Source organism: Scyliorhinus torazame, chromosome 2 (assembly GCF_047496885.1).
Source record: "Scyliorhinus torazame isolate Kashiwa2021f chromosome 2, sScyTor2.1, whole genome shotgun sequence".
NCBI lineage: Eukaryota > Metazoa > Chordata > Chondrichthyes > Carcharhiniformes > Scyliorhinidae > Scyliorhinus > Scyliorhinus torazame.
In genome coordinates this window covers 222,660,301-222,683,735 of record NC_092708.1, presented here as the reverse complement: position 1 = coordinate 222,683,735, position 23,435 = coordinate 222,660,301, and the positions used below count along the sequence as shown (strand labels likewise).

Here is a 23,435-nt window from a genome sequence, read left to right as displayed (position 1 = left end):
GGAGCTCAGGTGGCTAGTCTGGGAATGGGATTGAGCACTGACCCATAGGGTGGGTGAATATTGCTGTGGCTTCTGGAGTGCTTTGACACTCCAGCTAATTTAGTTATATTTTCTGGTTTTATTCCCCTTTCTATTACCTCTGCATTACTTGTTATTTTTGGGATGGTACTAGGGTCCTCCACTGTGGAAGCTGAGGCAAAATATTCATTTTGCGTCTCCGTCATTTCTGTGTTCCCCATAATTAATTCCCTGGTCTCATCCCCGCCAAGGGACAACCATTCACTTTAGATAATCTCTTCCCTTTGATGAATTTATTAAGGCTTTCACTATCCGTTTTATATTTTGCATTACTTTTCTTTCATAATTTACCTTTGCTTTTTTTAGTAACCTTTTGTTGATCTTTAAAAGTTTCCCAATCTTCCGAGCCTGCCGCTGGCCTTTGCAATATGGTATGCCTTCATTTTTGTCTTTATGTTATCTTTAACCTTCTTGATCAGCCATGAGTGTTTTTCCTCCTCTTACAATCTTTCTTCCTCTCTGGAATATATTTTAGTTGGGATAAATTGAATGTTTCCTTAAACAACTGCCACTGCTCATCAACTACCCTCCCTTTCAGTTTTCCTGCCCAGTCCACGAGGGCCAAATCTGTCCTTATTCCTATGTAATTAGCTTTGTTTAACTGCAGAACGTGACAGTTTCTCACCCTCAAATTAAATTTGAAATTCTATCATGCTGTGATCACTCTTTCCCAGAGGATCCTTAACTAGGAGGTCATTAATTAATCCCTCCTCATTGCACAATACCAAATCTAGAATAGCCTGCTCCCTGATTGGTTTCACAACATAATGCGCCAAGAAACAATCTCTAACACATTCAATGAACTCTCCCTTGGGGCTACCCTTGCCAATTTGTTTAATTCAGTCTATATGCATATTAAAATTACCCATGATTATTGTTGTATCTTCCTTACAAGCCACCAATATTTCCTGGCTTATACTGTGCCCCACTGTGCATCTACTGTTTGGGGATCTTTAGATTACACTCATCAGGAACTTTTTTCCTTTGCAATTTTTTATTTCTACCCACACTGATTTCACATCTTGATTTCCAGATCACCTCTTATTCTTCTAAACTCCAATAGGTATAGATCCAAACAGTTCAACCTTTCCTCATAAGAAAATGCCTTCATGACTTCCGGTGGTGGCCATGGAGTAGGAGGTCGCATATTTGGCAGCTCCCGCTTGCGATGGAACTTTTGGACCTTTCCTCACGACTTTTTCGGAATTTTATTGGAAGAATCAGTGGCGGGTGCGACAGTGAGGAGGAATCCCCCACCCGTATATGGAGACGTGGACCAGAAGTGGTCTTATAAGAAGAGATAGCCGAGCAAAGAAGGCACATGCAGAACATACAGCACAGGAAAACATGGCAGAGGTGCAGGATCCTGGCTTGGCGGCTCAGTGTTCAATGATACAGTTGGTGAAATTCAATCAGGAGAGTTTTGCCAAGCAAAAGAAGGAGGGTTTAGACCCAATCAAGGCATTGGTTGATCGGTTGGAACAGAGACTAGACGCCACGGACTGGCGATTCAGAAGGTGGAAGAGAAGGTGGCCGAGCACGAGGACCAACTAACCGCGCTGGAGGTGGAGGTGGGGCTGATGAGGGACCACCAGAAAAGGCTTCAGGAGAAGGTGGAGGACCTGGAGATTAGGTACCGTAGACAGAACTTGAGAATTGTCGGCCTCCCGGAGGGCAGCGAGGGATCGGACGCAAGGGCATATGTGGCGAGTATGCTTGAAAAGTTAATGGGTGATGGGGCGTTTGCTCGACCCTTGGAAGTGGATGGAGCGTATAGAGCGCTTGCGAGGAAGCCGCGTGTGATGGTGCTGCGAATGCACCAGTTCCTGAATAAGGATAAGATTTTACGGTGGGCCAAGCAGACTCGGAGCTGCAAGTGGGAAAACAGCTGCGCATCTATCAGGACCTGGGTGCGGAACTGGCCAAAAGGAGAGTGGGATTTAATACAGTAAAATCGGCCCTCTTCTAGAAGGGGGTGAAGTTTGGAATGCTACATCCAGCTTGTTTGTGGATGAGGGTCAGGAGCATTATTTTGGATCGCCGGACGAATCGATGGACTTTATTAGAGATAAGAGGCTGGCAGGTGACTGGAGACACTGAAATTTGAAGGAGGGTAATGTTGTATCGATTCTGTAAAAGTTATTTTCGTTTTGAACTGTACATGGTGTGCTTTCTGTTTCAATTTTTGGGCCGTTGCTCAGTTCTGTAAGTCAACTTTGTTCTTGTGAGGGGATGGTGGGTGGATTCTTTTTCTCTTCTGTGTGTTTGTTGGGGACTGTGCTGTTTTGAATATGTATGTTCGAGCGGGGGGGGGGGGGGGGGGGGGGAGAGCAATAGTGGGTAAGATGTTTGACGCCATGGGTGGGGGCTACCAGGCTAGCTCACAGAAGCGCAGTGGGGAGCGAGCAGGTGATAAGTTTGTTGAGGGAGTTTAGGATTGTTGTTCTGTTAATGGGGGTGGAGGGGGGAAATTGCGAGGGGGGAAATTGCTCGGGGGGAAATTGCTCAGCTGACAGGGGAGGGATTGTTGTTGGGGGACAAATGGGAGGCGAGGATGGTGGGTGCCTGAGGGCGGGCCTGCAGAGGCACGGGACGCGAGCTGAAGGCTGGCCTAAGAAGGGTGATAGTTGATCGGCGGGGGAGGGGGATCACATGGAACGTTAGAGGGCTGAATGGGCCGATCAAGAGGGCTTGCATGTTCGCACATTTGAGGGCATTGAAGGCGGACGTGGTAATGCTACAGGAGACACACCTGAGGGTACTAGATCAGACCAGATTGAGGAAGGGGTGGGTCGGGCAAGTATTTCACTCGGGGTTGGGTTCTAAGACTAGCGGGGTCGCGATCCTGATCAATAGGCGGGTGTCATTAGAGACGGGGAATATAGTTGCGGATGCCGGTGGTGTTCATGACTATTTACGCACCAAACTGGGACGACGCGGAGTTTATGAGGCGGGTGTTAGGGAAGATCCCGGACCTTGACTCGCATAAGCTGATCATGGGGCGGGGGGGGGGGGGGTACTTTAATATGGTCATTGATCCAAGGTTGGACCGGTCGAGGTCAAAGACAGGGAGGGTGCCAGCAATAATGAAGGAACTAAAAGGGTTAATGGGACAGATGGGGGGGTTGACCCATGGATGTTCGGATGGCCAACAGCAAAGGAATTTTCTTTCTTTTCCATGCCCACAAAGTATACTCCCGGATCAATTTTTTTATCCTGAACAGGGCTTTACTGGCGGGAGTGGTTGATACCGAGTATTCGTCGATTGCCGTGTCGGACCATGCCCCACACTGGGTGGATCTGCGGGTGAGCAAGGCAGGCGGTCAGCACCCGCAATGGAGATTGGATGTAGGACTCTTAGCGGACGAGGGGGTGTGCGGACGTGTGAGGGAGTCCATCCAGAACTATCTGGAAATAAATGACATGGGGGATGTTTCGGCAGCAACGGTTTGGGAAGCGCTGAAGGCAGTGGTTAGGGGGAGCTAATATCGATACGGGCCCATAGGGAGAAGGTGAAGCGAGCAGAGATAGATAGGTTGGTTGGGGAAATGCTCCAGGTAGACAGGAGATATTCGGAGGCCCTGGGGGCAGGGTTATTGAAGGAGCGGCAGATGGAGTTTGGTCTGTTGTCTACAGGGAAGGCGGTGGAGCAGTTGCGGAAGGCGAGGGGGACGATATATGAGTATGGAGAGAAGGCCAGTAGGATGCTTGCACATCAGCTAAGGAAAAGGGAGGTGGCCAGGGAGATAGGAAGAGTGAAGGACATAGGAGGGAACACGCTCTTGGACTCAGCAGGGGTGAACGGGGTGTTTCAGGAATTTTACAATCGACTGTATGAGTCGGAACCCCCAGCTGGGGGAGAGGGGATGAGGCAGTTTTTGGGTGAGTTGAAGTTTCCGAAGGTGGAGGAAGGGTTGGTGAAGGGATTGGGAGCCCCAATCGGATTGAAGAAATAGTAGAGGCGCTGGAGGCCATGCAGTCGGGTAAGGCCCCGGAACCGGACGGCTACCCAGACTTTTACAAAACGTTCTCTGAGATGCTGGGCCCACTGCTGGTGAGGGTATTTCATGAGGCTAGGGAGCGAGGTGTCCTTCCCCCAACAATGTTGCAGGCCTCGATCTCACTGATCCTGAAGCGGGAGAAGGACCCAGAGCTATGCGGGTCATATAGGCCAATCTCCCTATTGAATGTGGATGCTAAACTGTTGGCTAAAATCTTGGCCTCAAGGATAGAAGATTGTGTCCCATGGTGATAGGGGCAGACCAGATAGGGTTTGTTCAGGGCAGGCAGCTAACGGCCAATGTTAGAAGTCTCTCATATGTGATCATGACGCCCTCAGAGGGAAGGGAGGTGGAGGCAGTGGTCGCGATGGACGCAGAAAAGGCCTTTGACCGGGTGGAGTGGAACTATTTGTGGGAGGTGTTAGGGCGGTTTGGGTTAGGGCGGGGCTTCATTGATTGGGTTCGGTTGTTGTACCAAGCACCGGTGGCGAGGGTACGAACGAATCGGCTGACATCGGGTTATTTTAAACTGCACCGAGGGACAAGACAAGGGTGTCCCCTCTCCCTGCTGCTGTTTGCTTTGGCCATAGAGCCATTGGTGATCGTGCTAAGAGCATCAAGAGACTGGAAGGGGTTGGTCCGGGGGTGCGGGTGGAACACAAGGTCTCGCTAGACGCTGTCGACCTGCTCCTGTATATCTCAGACCCGTCAGGCGGGATGGGGGAGATTATACGGATCTTTGGGGAATTTGCCGGTTTTTGGGGTACAAATTGAGTATGGGGGAGTGTGAGATGTTTGCGATCCAGGCAAGGGGGCAGGAGAGGAGATTGGGAGAGCTGCCATTCAGAGTGGTGGGGGGGAGCTTCCGCTATTTGGGAATTCAGGTGGCACGGGAATGGGCGCTGTTACGTAAACTAAATTTGACCCGACTAGTGGAACAAATGAAGGAGGACTTTCGAAGGTGGGACATGCTCCCGCTGTCACTGGCGGGGAGGGTACAAACCGTGAAAATGACGGCCCTCCCGAGGTTTCTGTTTGTTTTCCAGTGTCTCCCAATTTTTATCCCAAAGGCCTTTTTTAAGCGGGTAAATAGGTGATTTCTGGTTTTGTGTGGGCGAGTATAAAAAGTGCTCCTGGAGCGTAGTCGGGGGGAGTGTGGGTTGGCGCTGCCGAACTTTAGTAACTACTGCAGGGCGGCAAACATAGCCATGATTAGGAAGTGGGTAGTGGGGGTGGTTGGTGTGGGAGCGATTGGAGGCGGCATCTTGCAAGGACACAAGTCTGGGGCATTGATAACGGCACCTCTGCCGTTCTCACCAGCCTGGTACTCCACAAGCCCGATGGTAGTGGCGGCCCTGAGTGTCTGGGAGCAGTGGAGGAAACATATGAGAGTGGAAGGAGCATCGGTCTTGGCTCCAATTTGTAACAATCATCGGTTTGTTCCGGGGAGGCTAGATGGGGGGTTTCAGAGATGGCAGAGAGCAGGAATCGAGAGGATGGGAGGTTTATTCTTAGATGGGAGCCTTCACTGTTTGGAGGAATTAGAGGAGAAAATTTGAATTGCCGAGAGGGAATGAGTTTAGATATCTGCAGACACGGGAATTTTTGCGAAGGCAGATTTCGACCTTCCCGCTCCTACTGCCACGGGGGATACAGGATAGGGTAGTTTCTAGAACGGGAGTGGGAGAGGGGAAGGTCTCGGATATCTGTAAAGAACTCATGGAGTTGGAGGTAACTCAGATAGAGGAGCTAACGTGCAAATGGGAAGAGGAGCTGAGGGGGAGATAGAGGCGGGTCTGTGGGAGGATGCTTTGAGTAGAGTCATCACGTCCTCATGTGCCAGGCTCAGCCTGATACAATTCAAGGTCGTTCACCGGGGACATATGACGGTGGTCCGGATGAGCACGTTTTTTGGGATAGAGGACAGGTGTGTGAGATGTGCAGGAGGGCCAGCAAACTATGTCCACATGTTCTGGGCATGTCCGAAGATTAGAGGATTCTGGCAGGGATTTGCAGAGGTCATGTCCACGGTGCTAAAAACAAGGGTGGTGCCTAGTCCGGAGTTGGAGATTTTTGGAGTGTCGGAAGATCCGGGAGTCCAGGGGGTGAGAGAGGCTGACGACTTGGCCTTTGCCTCCTTGGTAGCCCGGAGACGGATATTGCTTGCATGGAGGGACTCGAAGTCCCCGAAATCTGAGATCTGGGTTAGCGACATGTCCGGGTTTCTCAGACATGAGAAAATTAAGTTCGCCTTAAGAGGATCAATGCTAGGGTTCGTCCGGAGGTGGCAGCCGCTTGTCGACTTCTTCGGGGTAAACTAAATGTCAGCAGAGGCAATAAGAAAAAGAAGGGGAGTTATGCTATTTTCTGTTTCGGGTAGGTGGGATTTTTTAGGAATGGAGATGGTTTATGCACTATGTTTATATCTGTATTTGTACTGTTTACTGTTCTTATTATAAAATTTTAAATACCTTAACAAAATGTTTTACAAAAAAAAGAAAATGCCTTCATACCAGGAAAATAAAAGTTTGTGGTGTAGAGGATAACATATTTTTTAAAAAAAAATTTAGAGTACCCAATTCATTTCTTTTCCAATTAAGGGACAATTTTAGCGTGGCCAATCCACCTACCCTGCACATTTTTTGGGTTGTGGGGGGCGAAACCTACGCAAACACTGGCGAGGATAACATATTAACATGAATTGACAAAGAGTCATCTAGACTCTAAAAGTTAGCTCCCTTCTCTTTCCATAAATGCTGTTAGGCCTGCTGAGATTGTCCAGCATTTTCTGTTTATGCTGCAGAATGGACCGAAGGTTGACTGATTGGCAGTAAACAGAGTCTTTTTCTGATTGGCAGGATTTGACAAGTGGAACCCACCAGCGGGTCTGTGTTGGAGCCTCAACATTTTACAATTTATATCAATGTATTAGATGAGGGGAGTGAAGCATAGTAGTTAAATTTACATATGTCACAAAGATAGCTAGGAAAGTATGTTGTGAAGAGGACACAAGGAGCTTGCAGATGGATATAGATAGCTTGAGTGTGTGGGCAAAAATCTGGCAGATGGAGTATAATGTGGGAAATGTGAAGTTGTTCCCTTCGGCAAAAAGAATTTAAAAAACCGAGTATTCCTTAAATGGAGAGCGGTTGCAAAATTCCAAGGTGCAGAGGTATCTAGGTGTTCTCGCGCATGAGTCACAAAAAGTTAGTGGTAGGTACAGCAAATAATTAATTGACTATCTTTTATTATGAGAGGAATTGAACATAAAAGTAAGGATGTTATGATTCAGTTATACAGGACATTGGTGAGGCCACATCTCGAATACTATGTGCTGTTTTGGTTTTCTTATTTCAGGAAGGATGTAAATGTGTTGGGAATGGTTCAGACGAGGTTTACTAGATTGATACCTGGAATGAGCAGGTTGTCTTATGAGGAAAGGTTGGAAAGACTGGGCTTGTTTCCTCTGGAGTTTAGAAGATTGAGGGGTGACTTGATTGAAGTAAATACGATCCTGAAGGGTCTTGACAAGGTGGGTGTGAAAAGGATGCTTCCTCTTGTGGATGACTCTAGAACTAAGGGGCATGGTTTTAAAATGAGGGGTCACCTTTTTAAGACAGAGATGAGGAGAACTTTTTCTTTCAGAGGATTGTGCTACTTTGGAATTCTCTGCCTCAGAAGGCAGTGGACACAGTGTCACTGAATATTTTTTAAGTCAGAGGTAGATAGATTCTTGTTAGGCAAGGGGACAAAGGTTATTGCGGGTAGGTAGAAATGTAGAACTTGAAACAAAAAACAGATTAATCTTATAAAATGGCGGATCAGGTTTGAGGGAACTTCTGCTCCTATTTTGTATGTTTGTATGAATCTTCTCTGAAATTATATCTTTATTTAAATAAGGAGACCCAAACTGCACATGGTATCCCAGATGTGGGCCGGGATTCTCCCCTACCCGGCGGGGCGGGGGAGGTCCCGGCGGGAACCACTCCAACGTCGGGCTGCCCCAAAGGTGCGGATTTCTCTGCACCTTTAGGGACCAAGCACTCATCTTGAGGGACTAGCCCCACGCCGGAGTGGTTGGCGCGCTGCCAGCCGGCGGGAAAGGCATTTGGCTCCACGCCAGCCGGGGCCGAAAGGACTTCGGCGGCTGGCGGAAGTCCGCGCATGCGCGGGTGCGTCAGCGGCTGCTGCGTCATCCCCACGCATGCGCGCGGGGAGGGGGTCTCTTACGCGTCGGCCATGGTGAAGGCCGTGGCCGAGGCGGAGGGAAAACAGTGCCCCCATGGCACAGGCCCGCCCGCGGATTGGTGGGTCCCGATCGCGGGCCAGGCCACCATGGGGCACCCACTGGGGCCAGATCGCCCCGCGCCACTGAGCCCGCCCGTGCCACCTAGTCCCGCCGGTAAGAGAGATGGTTTGATTCTCACTGGCATTCTAGCAGCAGGACTTCAGCCCATCGCGGGCCGGAGAATCGCCGGGGGGGGGGCGCCGATTGGCGCGGCCCGATTCCCGCCCCCGCCGAATATCCGGTTCCCGTCCCTGCCGAATTCGGCAGCCGGCAGGGGCGGGATTCGCGTCAGCCCCCGGCGATTCTCCGACCTGGCGGGGGGTCGGAGAATACCGCCCGTGGTCTCACCAAGGCCCTGTACAGTTGGAGCTGGACTTCCCTACTTTTATATTGCTTTCTTCTTGCAATAAATGGCAACAGTCTATTTGTCTTCCTAATCACTTGCTGCACCTGCATACTAATGTTTTATGATTCATGGAGCAGGACATCCAGATCCCTCTGTGCCATCGAGCTCCGCAATCTTTCTCCATTTAAATAGTAAACTGCTTTTTCATTCTTCCTGCCAAAGTGGGTAAGTTCACGGTTACCTATTCTATCACCTTGTGGTTGGGCCGTTCCACAGATAGTAGATTTCTACCCAAATATCTTGCAGGATAATAGGTGGTAATGGCAATGTGCTGAGAGTACAATTTTATGCCACAGAGTCAAGCTTTGGGATTCTTTTTCTATGAAACCTACGTAGTTTATCACTATTAGCCGGTGTCAATATTGAGTTAAAAATGGCAACCTGTATTTGAGTTTATCGGTACTGGTAAAACAGACTTGATACCGATGAAAGGAAGTATTTTAACTCTGTAAGTTTTATCTGGGGAGGTACTTACTTTGTTTACCTGAATCAGTCTCATTCTCTGTACTGTTGGGCTATTTTGTTGTTAAATAAATAAATTATCAGCATTGCTGTTTCATAATAACGGTGGAAGCATTTCAATACGTAAGTTGGAGTAAATCTTATTTCATGATTTGAACAGACTGGAGGCAGGCTGTAGCTGAGGTAGGCCCTCTTACTTTCTCTGTGCCCACCAGTTCCAAATACGCTTGCGCTGGAACTTGTTGGGAGTGTGAGCTTTTAATTGTGTTGCCAGGGTACCTCAGTAAACAATGAAACCAAAACTCTATCTTTGTAACCAAATAAATTTAGGGATTGGGGAGTGACGATTGAGAAGGAGGGTGTAAGGGAATCAAAGTCCAGGCCATTAGCATCAGTAGGAAAATGAGATTACTTTGAACAAATGCATCTTTCATAGAATTTAAACATACTGTTGCATGTCAACAACCAACATATCTGACAGGTCTGAATACAAATCTTCTTACCAGAGTGTCCTTGCTGGTGAAGTGAACCATCCAACCCTCCTTCTGTACAGTACTACTTCTCTTCTTTGTGTGTTTAACAGACTGTACCACTCTCATCAAAGGAATGTTATTACTTGCGGAAGGGCTTAAAAGAGAAAAACAGCAAAATATCAATCATTTAGAATTTTGGAACATTTTGAGGGGTGAGCTAATGCTACCACTTCTGGACTGGAACAAGATCCATTGGACCTCTTTGAACTTCTGGTGTATTTTATTTTAAAATAACACTCTTCAATTAGCTATTTTAAAAAAGGTAGATGAAAATTTAATGAAGATGCTATTCAAGAGCTCCTCTGGTAACTCAGTTGGTACTTGCCACTTTAAAATTTTCCTTGACAATTCCATTGATTGTAAATTGATGATGCACTTTTTAACCTAAGTACATTACAGAGCAGGAGTATTGGCCCACGGTTGCCTGGGATGATTGTAAATTGATGATGCACTTTTTAACCTAAGTACATTACAGGGCAGGTGTATTGGCCCACGGTTGCCTGGGATGATGCTACGGAGAGTTGGTCCTGTAACACGCTTGTTTGATTTGCATGTTTCTGTCTGGCGAGGACAGCCAACGGCAGCCTCTCTTTTGCTTCCAGGTCTGCTCAACTGTCTGGGTACAGTTTGCACTAGTTCAGGTTTATTAGTTCATCTTCTGGGCTCACTGAAACCCAGTCAACTAAGTGTTGTGTCGCAAACTCCAGTGTGGAGTGTATAGCAGGTGCTTTTCGCCATATAGTTGTATTATGTGTGACAAAAGTGCAATAAGTTGCATCTACATGCAGATAATATTGAATGTTCAGTCATTGCTGGCAGTACCACTGAACTCAACATTCAACCCCATCATCACTGGTGCATTGTGGTTGCAGTCTGTGCAATCCACAAGACACCCTACAGCAACTCACAAAACTTAATTCGACATAAATGTGGGCCCATCAAGGATAAGAGCAGAAATGTTGTGGAAACACCATCAATACCAAAATCCCCTCAAAGTTACACCCCTTTCTGACATGGGTATGTATCATCCTTCCTTCATTCTCACTGGGCCATTATCTTGGAATTCCCTCAGAACATTATCAACTCAACATCACCATTAGTACTGCAAGGTTTCAATAAGGTAACCCTAACCCACCAGCACCTCTCAGGGAACCTATAGATGAATACTAAATGCATCCTTTTACAGAACGACCCACAACGAAGGAACAAATTATTAAAATGTTCAGAGGTCAATTCTAATGTGGGTAGCTATGTTGACATTTTATTATCACAGGGTGCGAATTCCTGCAGCCCAATGACAGTGAAAAACTTATTCTAATTGGGGAGTTTCAATTTCAAGCTTAGTCAAGTCCTCTTGATTATGTGATGAAAATGAGCAAGCATTACGGGCTTCGAGAGGGATGGCTGGAAGAGACAACTGGTCAACATGTGAAGAGGACATTAACTCCTTGCTTCCTCTTGCTTCTCTCATGATAACACTTCGACTCAGCATGAGTTCTGTCGCTCAGTGTGATTGCCGATTCTCAGTGTGATAATTAAATTTATATACTTGCACAAAGACAAGTGGCAGGACAGAAGATTGAAAAGAATATTAAAAATTACAAGACTGATAAGGAGGGAAAATCTAGCATAAAGAATAGAATAGCCATCAATATAATGATGGACAGGACAAATTTGTATGGATATCTAAACAAGAGTTCATAATGTGAGAATTGATCTTATAGAAAGGCGTCTGGGGAATTGGTAATGACGGCTGGGGCGATGGCAGAAGAACGAAACAGGTATTTTGCATCTTACTTCACTATAGAGGTCATAAGTAACATCCCAGAAATAGCCGTAAGTCAGGAAATGGAAGGGAGTGAGGATTTCAGGAAAATTATAATCACCAGGGAAGTGGTATTGAACAAATTGTTGGGTCTGTGGGTTGACAAATCCCCGGGTCTGGATGGATTTCATCCTAGTGGCTTGAAGTAAGTGACGAATGAGATAGTTGATGCATTGATTTTAATTTTCCAAGATACCTAGATTCAGGGAGGATTAAATTGGAAGATAGCAAATGTTTCAAAATGTTATTCAAAAAGGGAGGGAAATAGAAAGCAGGAAACTATCGACCGGTTAGCTTAACATCTGTCATGATTAAACTGTTAGAATTAAAGATGTTTGTTACAACCCATGAGAATGTCCAGATTAGTCTCCCCCCTGAGCCTTATGAAGTACGAGCTCCCTCACTGAGGGGCAGAGGTCCATCATCAGGCTCGTTAATTCATTGCCATAAAAGCCATCCCAGGTTGGAGCCCAATTGCAGAGTAGTCCCTACTGCGACTAGGACTGCACTTGTAAATACTTTAGTTTTGGTAATAAACTGTTCTTTGACTCTCCTTCCTGGATTCCTCCTTGACTACCAAATTGGCGATGAGGATAAAGCAGACCACAGTTGGCCCTGCCAGCCATTTGGAGCACAGCCACCTCTCTTCACAAAGGACAGTAAGAAGTCTTACAACACCAGGTTAAAGTCCAACAGGTTTGTATCGAATCACTAGCTTTTGGAGCACTGCTCATTCCTCAGGTGAATCCAGGATTTTTAAGATAAACGCTATCATGGGGGATGATCGTCAGACCGTAATTCTTCTGACCAACTTTGGGGTCCCCACTTTCAGCGATATAAAGAGTGAAGCTCCAAGACATTGGAAGAGGTAGTGGTGCTCGTGGCAGACCACTCCGACCCCAAGCCGTCAATTATCGTACAGAGGCACCAATTTAATAAGGCCGAGAAGACCCCAGGGGAGCCCGTGGCTGACTTTTTGGTGCAACTATGCAAATTAGCAGAGTTTTGCGACTATGGGCCATCCTTACTCGAGATGTTATGGGACTGCCTTGTACGCAAGGCAAATAATATGGCGAACCAGTGAAAATTTCTGGTTGAGCCGCTGGTGGGCGTAAAAGAAAAGCCGTTGAGTTCTCCTCCTCATGGGAGAGAGCAGAGAAGGGAGTCCCGGAACTCCTGGTGATGTCAGGGATGGAGGTAAACAGCGTAGGATGCACCTATTCCGGCACACAGTGTCACCTAGGACTGGACCCTCGGAACACCGCTGGGACCAGGCCCGTTGGCCAAGGATCATTACAGCCAGGCGGCACATCTCCCGCAATCGATGGAGGATGACACAAGGTGGTGCGGCACTTGTGGCTAGCAAAATCACATGGATAGGAAACCACAGGTCAGTCAGCAACCTCATCACCCTACCCGAGGGAGATGTCAGCCCAGACCCAGACCCTCTCTTAGAACAACCTGTTGGTGAGGAATGTATGCAATTGAATTGCATCACCTCGTCACAAATTGTCCCATCAGGTTCCCTTCCAGGCAAACGGACACCGGCTAGACATGGAGTTGGACACAGAGGCTGCAGTTTCGGTAATAGGGAGGCAGACCTTGGAGAGAATCAGGACTGGGCTTCCTCAGTTTGTGGGACGCCGAGGCAAGGCTAGTGACCTATATGGGGGAACCCATAGCCATAATAATAGTGAAGGGCCTCAGACTGAGTCTGCTGGGCTGTGACTAGCTACTACGTCTCTTGTTGGACTGGCAGCTGATGGGCACTGGAAGACTTTACGAAGTTTTAGAACATAGAACATAGAAGATTACAGTGCAGTACAGGCCCTTCGGCCCTCAATGTTGCACCGACCTGTGAAACCACTCGAAAGCCCATCTACACTATTCCCTTATCATCTATATGTCTATCCAATGACATTTTGAATGCCCTTAGTGTTGGCGGGTCCACTACTGTTGCAGGCAGGGCATTCCACACCCTTACTACTATCTGAGTAAAGAACCTATCTCTGACATCTGTCTTATATCTATCGCCCCTCAATTTAAAGCTATGTCCCCTCGTGCTAGACATCACCATCCGAGGAAAAAGGCTCTCACCGTCCGCCCTATTCAATCCTCCGATCATCTTGTATGCCTCAATTAAGTCACCTCTTAACCTTCTTCTCTCTAACGAAAACAGCCTCAAGTCCCTCAGCCTTTCCTCATAAGATCTTCCCTCCATACCAGGCAACATTCTGGTAAATCTCCTCTGCACCCTTTCCAATGCTTCCACATCCTTCCTATAATGCGGCGACCAGAATTGCACGCAATACTCCAAATGCGGCCGCACCAGAGCTTTGTACAGCAGCAACATGACCTCATGGCTCCGAAACTCAATCCCTCTACCAATAAAAGCTACCACACCGTACGCCTTCTTAACAACCCTCTCAACCTGGGTGGCAACTTTCAGGGATCTATGTACATGGACACCGAGATCTCTCTGCTCATCCACACTGCCAAGAATCTTACCATTAGCCCAGTGCTCTGTCTACCTGTTATTCCTTCCAAAATGAATCACCTCACACGTTTCTGCATTAAACTCCATTCGCCATCTCTCAGCCCAGCGCTGCAGCTTATCTATATCCCTCTGTAACTTGTAACATCCTTCCGCGCTGTCCACAACTCCAGCGACTTTAGTGTCATCTGCAAATTTACTCACCCATCCTTCTAGGCCCTCCTCAAGGTCATTTACAAAAATGACAAACAGCAGTGGCCCCAAAACAGATCCTTGTGGTACACCATCAGTAACTAGACTCCAGTCTGAACATTTCCCATCAACCACCACCCTTTGTCTTCTTCCAGCTAGCCAATTTCTGATCCAAACTGCTAAATCACCCTGAATCCCATGCCTCCATATTTTCTGCAGTAGCCTACCGTGGGGAACCTTATCAAACGTTTTACTGAAATCCATACACACCACATCAACTGCTTTACCCTCATCCACCTGTTTGGTCACCTTCTCAAAGAACTCAATAAGGTTTGTGAGGCACGACCTACCCTTCACAAAACTGTGTTGACTATGTCTAATCAAATTATTCCTTTCTATCTCTTATAATCCTTTCCAAGACTTTGCCCACAACAGAAGTAAGGCTCACTGGTCTATAGTTACCGGGGTTGTCTCTACTCCCCTTCTTGAACAAGGGGACAACATTTGCTATCCTCCAGTCTTCTGGCACTATTCCTGTAGACAAAGATGACTTAAAGATCAAAGCCAAAGGCTCTGCAATCTCCTCCCCAGCTTCCCAGAGAATCCTAGGACAAATCCCATCCAGCCCAGGGGACTTGTCTATTTTCACACTTTCCAGAATTGCTAACACCTCCTCCTTATGAACCTCAAGCCCTTCTAGTCTAGTAGCCTGAATCTCAGTATTCTCCTCAACAACATTGTCTTTTTCCTGTGTGAATACTGACGAAAAATATTCATTTAGCTCCTCTCCTATCTCTTCGGACTCCAAGCACAACTTCCCACTACTGTCCTTGACTGGCCCTACTCGTGCCCTAGTCATTCGTTTATTCCTGACATATCTATAGAACGCTTTAGGGTTATCCTTGATCCTACCAGCTAAAGACTTCTCATGTCCCCTCCTGGCTCTTCTTAGCTCTCTCTTTAGGTCCTTCCTAGCTAACTTGTAACTCTCGAGCGCCCTAACTGAACCTTCATGTCTCATCTTTACATAAGCCTCCTTCTTCCTCTTGACAAGTGTTTCGACTGCTTTAGTAAACCATGGTTCCCTTGCTCGATCACTTCCTCCCTGCCTGACAGGTACATACTTATCAAGGACACGCAGTAGCTGTTCCTTGAACAAGTTACACATTTCCATTGTGCCCATCCCCTGCAATTTTCCTCTCCATCCGATGCATGCTAAGTCATGCCTCATCGCATCATAATTGCCTTTCCCCCAGATGTAACTCTTGCCCTGCGGTATATACCTATCCCTTTCCATCACTAAAGTAAATGCAATCGAATTATGGTCACCATCACCAAAGTGCTCACCTACCTCCAAATCTAACACCTGTCCTGGTTCATTACCCAGTACCAAATCCAATATGGCCTCGCCTCTCTTTGGCCTAGCTACATACTGTGTCAGGAAACCCTCCTGCACACATTGGACAAAAATGGACCCATCGAAAGTATTCGAACTACAGCGTTTCCAGTCAATATTTGGAAAGTTAAAGTTCCCCATAACAACGACCCTGTTGCTTTCGCTCCTATCCAGAATCATCTTTGCAATCCTTTCCTCTACATCTCTAGAACTTTTCGGAGGCCTATAGAAATACCCTAACAGAGTGACCTCTCCTTTCCTGTTTCTAACCTCAGCCCTCACTACCTCAGCAGACGAGTCCTCATCAAACGTCCTTTCTGCCACCGTAATACTGTCCTTGACTAACAATGCCACCCCTCCCCCTCTTTTACCACCTTCCCTGAGCTTACTGAAATATCTAAACCCCGGCACCTGCAACAACCATTCCTGTCCCTGCTCTATCCATGTCTCCGAAATGGCCACAACATCGAAGTCCCAGGTACCAACCCATGCCGCAGGTTCACCCACCTTATTCCGGATGCTCCTGGCATTGAAGAAGACACACTTTAAACCACCTTCCTGCCTGCCTGTACACTCCTGCAACTTTGAAACCTTAGTCATGACCTCACTACTCTCAACCTCCTGTATACTGGAGCTACAATTCAGGTTCCCTAGTCCTGCTGAACTAGTTTAAACCCTCCCAAAGAGCATTAGTAAATTTCCCCCCCAGGATATTGGTACCCCTCTGGTTCAGGTGTAGACCATCCCATTTGTAGAGGTCCCGCCGACCCCAGAATGCGCCCCAATTATCCAGAAATCTGAAACCCTCCCTCCTGCACCATCCCTGTAGCCATGTGTTCAACTCCTCTCTCTCCCTATTCCTCGTCTCACTATCACGTGGCACGGGTAACAACCCAGAAATAATAACTCTGTCCTAGATATAAGTTTCCACCCTAGCTCCCGGAATTCCTGCCTTATATCCCTATCCCTTTTCCTACCTATGTCGCTGGTACCTATGTGGACCACGACTTGGGGCTGCTCCCCCTCCCCCTTAAGGATCCCGAAAAGACGATCCGAGACATCATGGACCCTGGCACCTGGGCGGCAACACACCAACCGCGAGTCTCTCCCGTTCCCACAGAATCTCCTATCTATCCCCCTATCTATGGAGTCTCCAATGACTAATGCTCTACTCCTCTCCCCCCTTCCCTTCTGAGCAACAGGGACAGACTCTGTGCCAGAGACCTGTACCCCATGGCTTATCCCTGATAAGTCCCACCCCCCCAACAGTATCCAAAGCGGTATACTTGTTACTAAGGGGAACGACCACAGGGGATCCCTGTATTGACTGCTTCCTCCCAGCCCCTCTCACCGTCACCCATCTATTTTTATTCTTCGGAGCAACTACAAATCCTGAAGCTTCGACCTATCACCACCTCTGCCTCCCGAATGATCCGAAGTTCATCCAGCTCTAGCTCCAGTTCCCTAATGCGGTTTCTGAGGAGCTGGAGATGGGTGCACTTCCCACAGATGAAATCAGCAGGGACACTGACGGCGTCCCTCACCTCAAACATTCTGCAGGAGGAACATTGCACTACCTTCCCTGCCATCCCCTCTAGATAAAAAAAGAAAAAGAAAGAAAGAGCTTACCTGTTATTCACTACCCTTCTCAGCAGGCACTCACTCAGCAACCTCTGTGCCCCGCACGATAACACCTGAGGGAAAAGAAAAAAAAAACTACTTACCAGTCAGCAGCCAATCCCTTACCTGCAGGCTGTGACGTCACGGTTCAACTTCTTTCTACTTCTACCTGCCCTCGAGCCTTCCTCTTGATCTTTACAATGGTTGGGTTTTTTTTGGTTAGAGGAGGGGGTAGGGAGGGAAACACTGAAGAAGTTTTGAGGAACACCCAGAAATATTCCAGGAAGGTCTGGGCAAAAGTAAGGCGGCCGTGGCCAAAATATATGTGGACCCAAGGGCCCAAACCATGTACATCCGGGCCTGCCCTGTCCCCTATGCACTGCTGGCGAAAATCGAAGGCGAACTTTGGCGAATTGAAAACCTTGGCATCATCCAACCGGCACGGTTTGTTGTTTGGGCAGCGCCAGTAGTCCCAACGGTAAAATTTGACAAAACAGTATGCTGGTAGTCCCATTGCTAAAACCTGACAAAACAGCCTTTGATTTGATTTGACCTGATTTATTACTGTCACATGTATTAGAATACAGTGAAATATATTGTTTCTTGCATGCTGGACAGACAACGCATACCGTACATAGGGAAGAAGAGTCTGCAGAACATAATGTTACAGTCATAGCTAGAGTGTAGAGAAAAGATCAACTTAATACGAGGTTGGTCCATTCAAAAGTCTGATGGCAGCAGGGAAGAAGCTGTTCTTGAGTCGGTTGGTACGTGACTTCAAACTTTTGTATCTTTTTTCTGAAGGAAGAAGGTGGAAGAGAGTATGTCCGGGGTGCGTGGGGTCCTTAATTATGCTGGCTGCCTTTCTGAGGCAGTGGGAATTGTAGACAGAGTCAATGGATGGGAGGCTGGTTTGCGTGATGGACTGGACAACATTCACAAACTTTTGTAGTTCCCTGCGGTCTTTGGCAGAACAGGATCCATACCAAGCTGTGATACAACCAGAAAGAATGCTTTCTATGGTGCATCTGTAAAGGTTGGTGAGGGCTGTAGCTGACATGCCAAAGATCCTTAGTCTTCTAAGAAAGTAAAGTCGTTGGTGGGCTTTCTTAACTATAGAGTCGGAATGGGGGGACCAGGACAGGCTGTTGGTGATCTGGACACCTAAAAACTTGAAGCTCTCGACCCTTTCTACTTCATTCCCATTGATGTAGACGGGGCATGTTCTGCACTACGCTGCCTGAATTCAATGACAATCTCCTTTGTTTTGTTGACATTGAGGGAGAGATTATCGGCTCACCAGATTATCACCAGATTCTCTATCTCATTCCTGTACTCTGTCTCGTCATTCTTTGACATCCGACCCACTACTGTGGTGTCATCAGCAAATTTGAAAATCGAGTTGGAGGAGAATTTGGCCACACAATCATAGGTGTACAAGGAAGATAGTAGGGGGCTGAGAACACAACGTGTGGTGTTGAGGATGATCTTGGAGGAGGTGTTGTTGCTTATCCTTACTGATTGTGGCCTGTGGGTTAGGAAGTAAAGGATCCAGTCGCAGAGGGAGGAGCTGAGGCCAAGGCCACGGAGTTTAGAGATGAGTTTCTTAGGAATAATGGTTTTGAAGGCTGAGCTGTAGTCAACAAATAGGAGTCTGACATACGTGTCGTTGTTATCTAGGTATTCCAGGGTTACGTGCAGGGCCAGGGAGATGGCGTCTGCTGTGGACCTGTTGCAGCGGTAGGCGAACTGTAGTGGATCAAGGCAATCCGGGAGGCTGGAGTCGATTCGTGCCATGACTAACCTTTCGAAGCACTTCATATTGATGGATGTCAAAGCCACTGGACGATAGTCATTAAGGCACGTTGCTTGGCTTTACATTGGTCCAGGGATGATGGTCGTCTTCTTGAAGCAGTTAGGGACCTCAGATTATTGTGAAGAGAGGTTGAAGATGTCTGCGAATACCCCCGCCAGCTGATCCGCGCAAGACCTGAGTGCTCGTCCGGGTACCCCATCAGGGCCAGTGGCTTTCCGTGGGTTGACCTTCGAGAAGGCTGCTCTGACGTCTGTAATGGTGACCTCAGATACAAGTTCATCCGAGGTTTCTGGGGTGGACGGCTGCTCTTGTTGACCTCTTGCTCAAAGCGTGCATCGAATGCTTTGAGCTCATCAGAGAGAGGTGCGCTGGAGCCGGCGACTTTACATGCCTTCATCTTGTAGCCCGTTATGTCTTGCAGATCTTGCCATAGACGGCGGGGATCCGTGTGGCTAGCCTGAGCCTCAAGCTTGGTCCGGTACTGTCTTTTGGCATCTTTGATGGATTTCTTTAGATCATATCTGGCTTTCTTGTAGAGGTCAGGTTCGCCTGACTTGAACGCCTCAGACCTAGACTTCAGCAAGCAGTGGATATCCCTGTTCATCCAGTGTTCCGGTTGGGAAACACGCGGATTTGCTTCTTTGGCACACAGTCTTCTACACACTTAGGAATGAAGTCAGTTACTGTAGTGGCGTACTCGTTCAGGCTGGTTGCAGAGTTTTTAAATACTGACCAGTCCACTGACTCTAAGCAGTCCCGTAGGAGACCATCCGATTCGTCAGACCAACAATGCACTACTTTCTTTGATGGATTCTCCCGCTTCAGTTTTTGGTGATAAGCCGGGAGCAGATTTGTGGTCAGATTTGCCATAGTGTGGGCGGGCGATCGGGCAGTAGGCACGTTTGATATTTGTGTAGCAGTGGTCCAGGATATTTGGCCCTCTGGTTGAATAGGTGACATGTTGGTGGTAACTTAGTATAGTATTTAGTTATTGTCATAATATACACCAGTATATCATGGTGCAGACACACACACTGATGGACACACAGCAAGACCAATCAACACACACAACACTGCAGCCAATCACCAGTTAGAGTACACGCACTATAAAGACAGGGGGCATCAGAGTTTCCGCTCATTCGAGCTGCAGCTTGCTTGTAGGACAATGCTTACAGCCTGCAGCACAGACATTCACCATGTGCTGAGTGCATCGACTGGTTAGGACAAGGCAAAGGTCTTTAGTTAAAGCTAGCATCGTGTTAACCCACAGTGACAGTATGTTAAACAGTTAATGACTCAATAAAATAGTGTTGCACTATTTCAAGTGTTGGTGACCTGCATGTGTTCCACGGATCCAGAGCACCCAACACAACAGTTATTATGGCTATAATAGTTAACTCTGGTTATTATAGTTGTACGCTTTTGACCTTAGCCTTATTAAAGTCCCCAGCCATGATGAACAAAGCCTGACAAAACATAACACTGATAGTCCCGTGCTAAAACCTGACAAAACAATACACTGACAGTCCCGTGCTAAAACCTGACAAAACAGTACACTGATAGTCCCGTGCTAAAACCTGACAAAACAGTACACTGTTAGTCTCGTGATAAAAACTGACAAAACAGTACACTGATAGTCCCGTGCGAAAACCTGACAAAACAGTACACTGATAGTCCGTGCTAAAACTGACAAAACAGTACACTGGTAGTCCGTGCTAAAACTGACAAAACAGTACACTGATAGTCTCGTACTAAAGCCTGACAAAACACAACACTGGTAGTCCGTGCTAAAACCTGACAAAACAGTACACTGCCAGTCCCGTGCTAAAACCTGACAAAACAGTACACTGATAGTCCCGCGCTAAAACCTGACAAAACAGTACACTGTTAGTCTCGTGCTAAAACCTGACAAAACAGTACACTGTTAGTCTCGTGATAAAACCTGACAAAACAGTACACTGATAGTCCCGTGCGAAAACCTGACAAAACAGTTTGGCTATTGAGTTAGATGATCAGCCATGATCATGATGAATGGCGGAGCAGGCTCGAAGGGCCAAAAGGCCTCCTCCTGCTCCTATCTTCTATGTATATATGTATGCAGTACGCAGGTAGTCCCCTGCTAAAACCTGACAAAACAGTACGGTGATAGTCTTGTGTTAAAACCTGACAAAGCAGGGAGCAGCACGGTGGCGCAGTGATAGCACTGCAGTCTCACGGCGCCGAGGTCCCAGGTTCGATCCTGCCGTGGCTCACTGTTCGTGTGGAGTTTGCACATTCTCCCCGTGTTTGCGTGGGTTTCGTCCCTGATGTGTTGGGTGCTCTGCTACACAGACGAACCAACACGGTTGCGGTTGGTACAACTCAGTTTTATTACTAACATATATTTACAGTGGTAAACTGGTTACTGTGGTTCGATCATAACCCTTGAATCTGTGGACCTATTCCTAACACTATCTTGCAGTGGCACTCAGCACATGGTGGATGTCTGAGTGGCTTGCTGTGAGCTCTGTGCCCTGAGCTGTCTCCTGCTGGAATGAGCCGGAAATGTCGTGTTCCTCGTTTTATAGTGTGTATGCTCTTGCCTGTGATTGGTTGTGGTGTTGTGTGTGTATTGATTGGTCCGTTGATCTGTCCATCAGTATGTATGTATGTTTGCACCATGATGTTTACCTGAATATCGTGACATCCCCCTTTTTTTACAAGAACATGTGCCTATGTGGTTATAAATAGAGATGTGTACTGAGTGCAGCTGAATGTGTGTGTGTGCAATACCTACAGCATGTACACGAGGCTAAACTATATACAAGGGGCGATGTCAGGTGCGACATAGCAACGAGGTTGTACCATAAACAAAAGACGGGGAAATGTTGAATGTCAAAACGAACTCCTGTAACGACAAGGAAAAATAGAAACATATTAACACAGTGGTATTATGAGTTCAATGTTCAAACAGGCTCATTGTAGCGCACAAAGACTCCGTGAGACGAATAGAGTGAAGTCGATGAGGCTTTATTAAGCGTGTCTGTTCCCCCGCAGCTCGATAGTAAACTGGCCTGCGGGGGAAGACTCCGGCTTCTTATACTCCGCCTTCAGGGCGGAGCTAGAGGTCAACGGCCAACCAGGACCTGGGATCTGTCAGCCAATGACATTAGGGCTTCCAGTCCCACATGACCCCCAATACATACTACCACATTCACCCCTTGTCAAAATGAACCCGGCGGGGTGATGCTTCGTATGGTGGTAAGGGTTTACAGGGCTGGTCCTGGGAGGAAAAGAAAAAAAACATTCGCAAGGCAATACAGTATTGTACAATTTTGTCCTGTTGCAACTATTTACAGAGGGTATGGGAAGAAAAGCAAAATGTTCTTGTGAAAGTCCATATTTAGTTTTAGATCGACGCCACGAGTCGGTCGGGTGGTCTGGTCGTCCGTGTCGATCGCCTCGGCCCTGGTGGTGGTCGTGCTTGTACCGTTGTCGTCGCCTCCAGGAGCCTTACGGTTTCAGCTTGGGCTTTATTCTTGGTCGGTGCTGAGGGGAGGGGGACCGATCCTCCTGGGAAGGGGGCGGTCGCGGGGTGCGGCGGTGGCAGGAAGCGGGGGGGTTGGGTTGATGATGTCGGGGGGGGGGGTGCGTGTTGCCGGCGGGCGCCAGATCCCGTAGGGAGACCGTGTCCTGTCGGCCGTCGGGGTACTCCACGTAGGCGTACTGGGGGTTCGCGTGGAGGAGGTGAACCCTTTCGTCCGCCTTATGTGCCCGCACATGCTTTCGGAGCAGGATGGGTCCTGGGGCCGCCAGCCAGGTCGGCAGCGACGTTCCAGAGGAGGACCTCCTAGGGAAAACAAGGAGACGCTCATGAGGCGTTTGATTAGTGCTCGTACATAATAACGACCGGATGGAGTGGAGAGCATCCGGGAGGACCTCCTGCCACCGTGAAACTGGGAGGTCCCTGGACCGTAGGGCCAGTAGGACGGCCTTCCAGACCGTGCTGTTCTCCCTCTCTACTTGCCCGTTCCCCCGGGGGTTGTAGCTGGTCGTCCTGCTTGAGGCTATGCCCTTGCTGAGCAGGAACTGGCGCAGCTCGTCACTCATGAAAGAGGACCCCCTGTCGCTGTGGACGTAAGCGGGGTAACCGAACAGTGTGAAGATGCTGTTCAGGGCTTTAATGACTGTGGCCGCGGTCATGTCAGAACAGGGAATGGCAAAAGGGAAGCGGGAGTATTCGTCCACCACATTAAGAAAATATGCGTTGCGGTCGGTGGAGGGGAGGGGCCCTTTGAAATCGAGACTGAGGCGTTCAAAGGGGAGGGAAGCCTTAATCAGGTGC

The 23,435-nt window shown here is 47.9% G+C and overlaps 1 protein-coding gene across 1 annotated transcript in view; it reads right to left on the bottom strand.

Annotated features, from left to right (window-relative positions):
• The window catches only part of prkd1 (protein kinase D1), a 575,159-nt gene that overhangs the window by 56,092 nt on the left and 495,632 nt on the right, over nucleotides 1-23,435 (bottom strand). Inside the window, exon 8 of the mRNA XM_072484262.1 lies at nucleotides 9,739-9,862. Coding sequence (XP_072340363.1) covers nucleotides 9,739-9,862 — 124 coding nt within the window. The remainder of the gene's footprint in view (nucleotides 1-9,738; nucleotides 9,863-23,435) is intronic.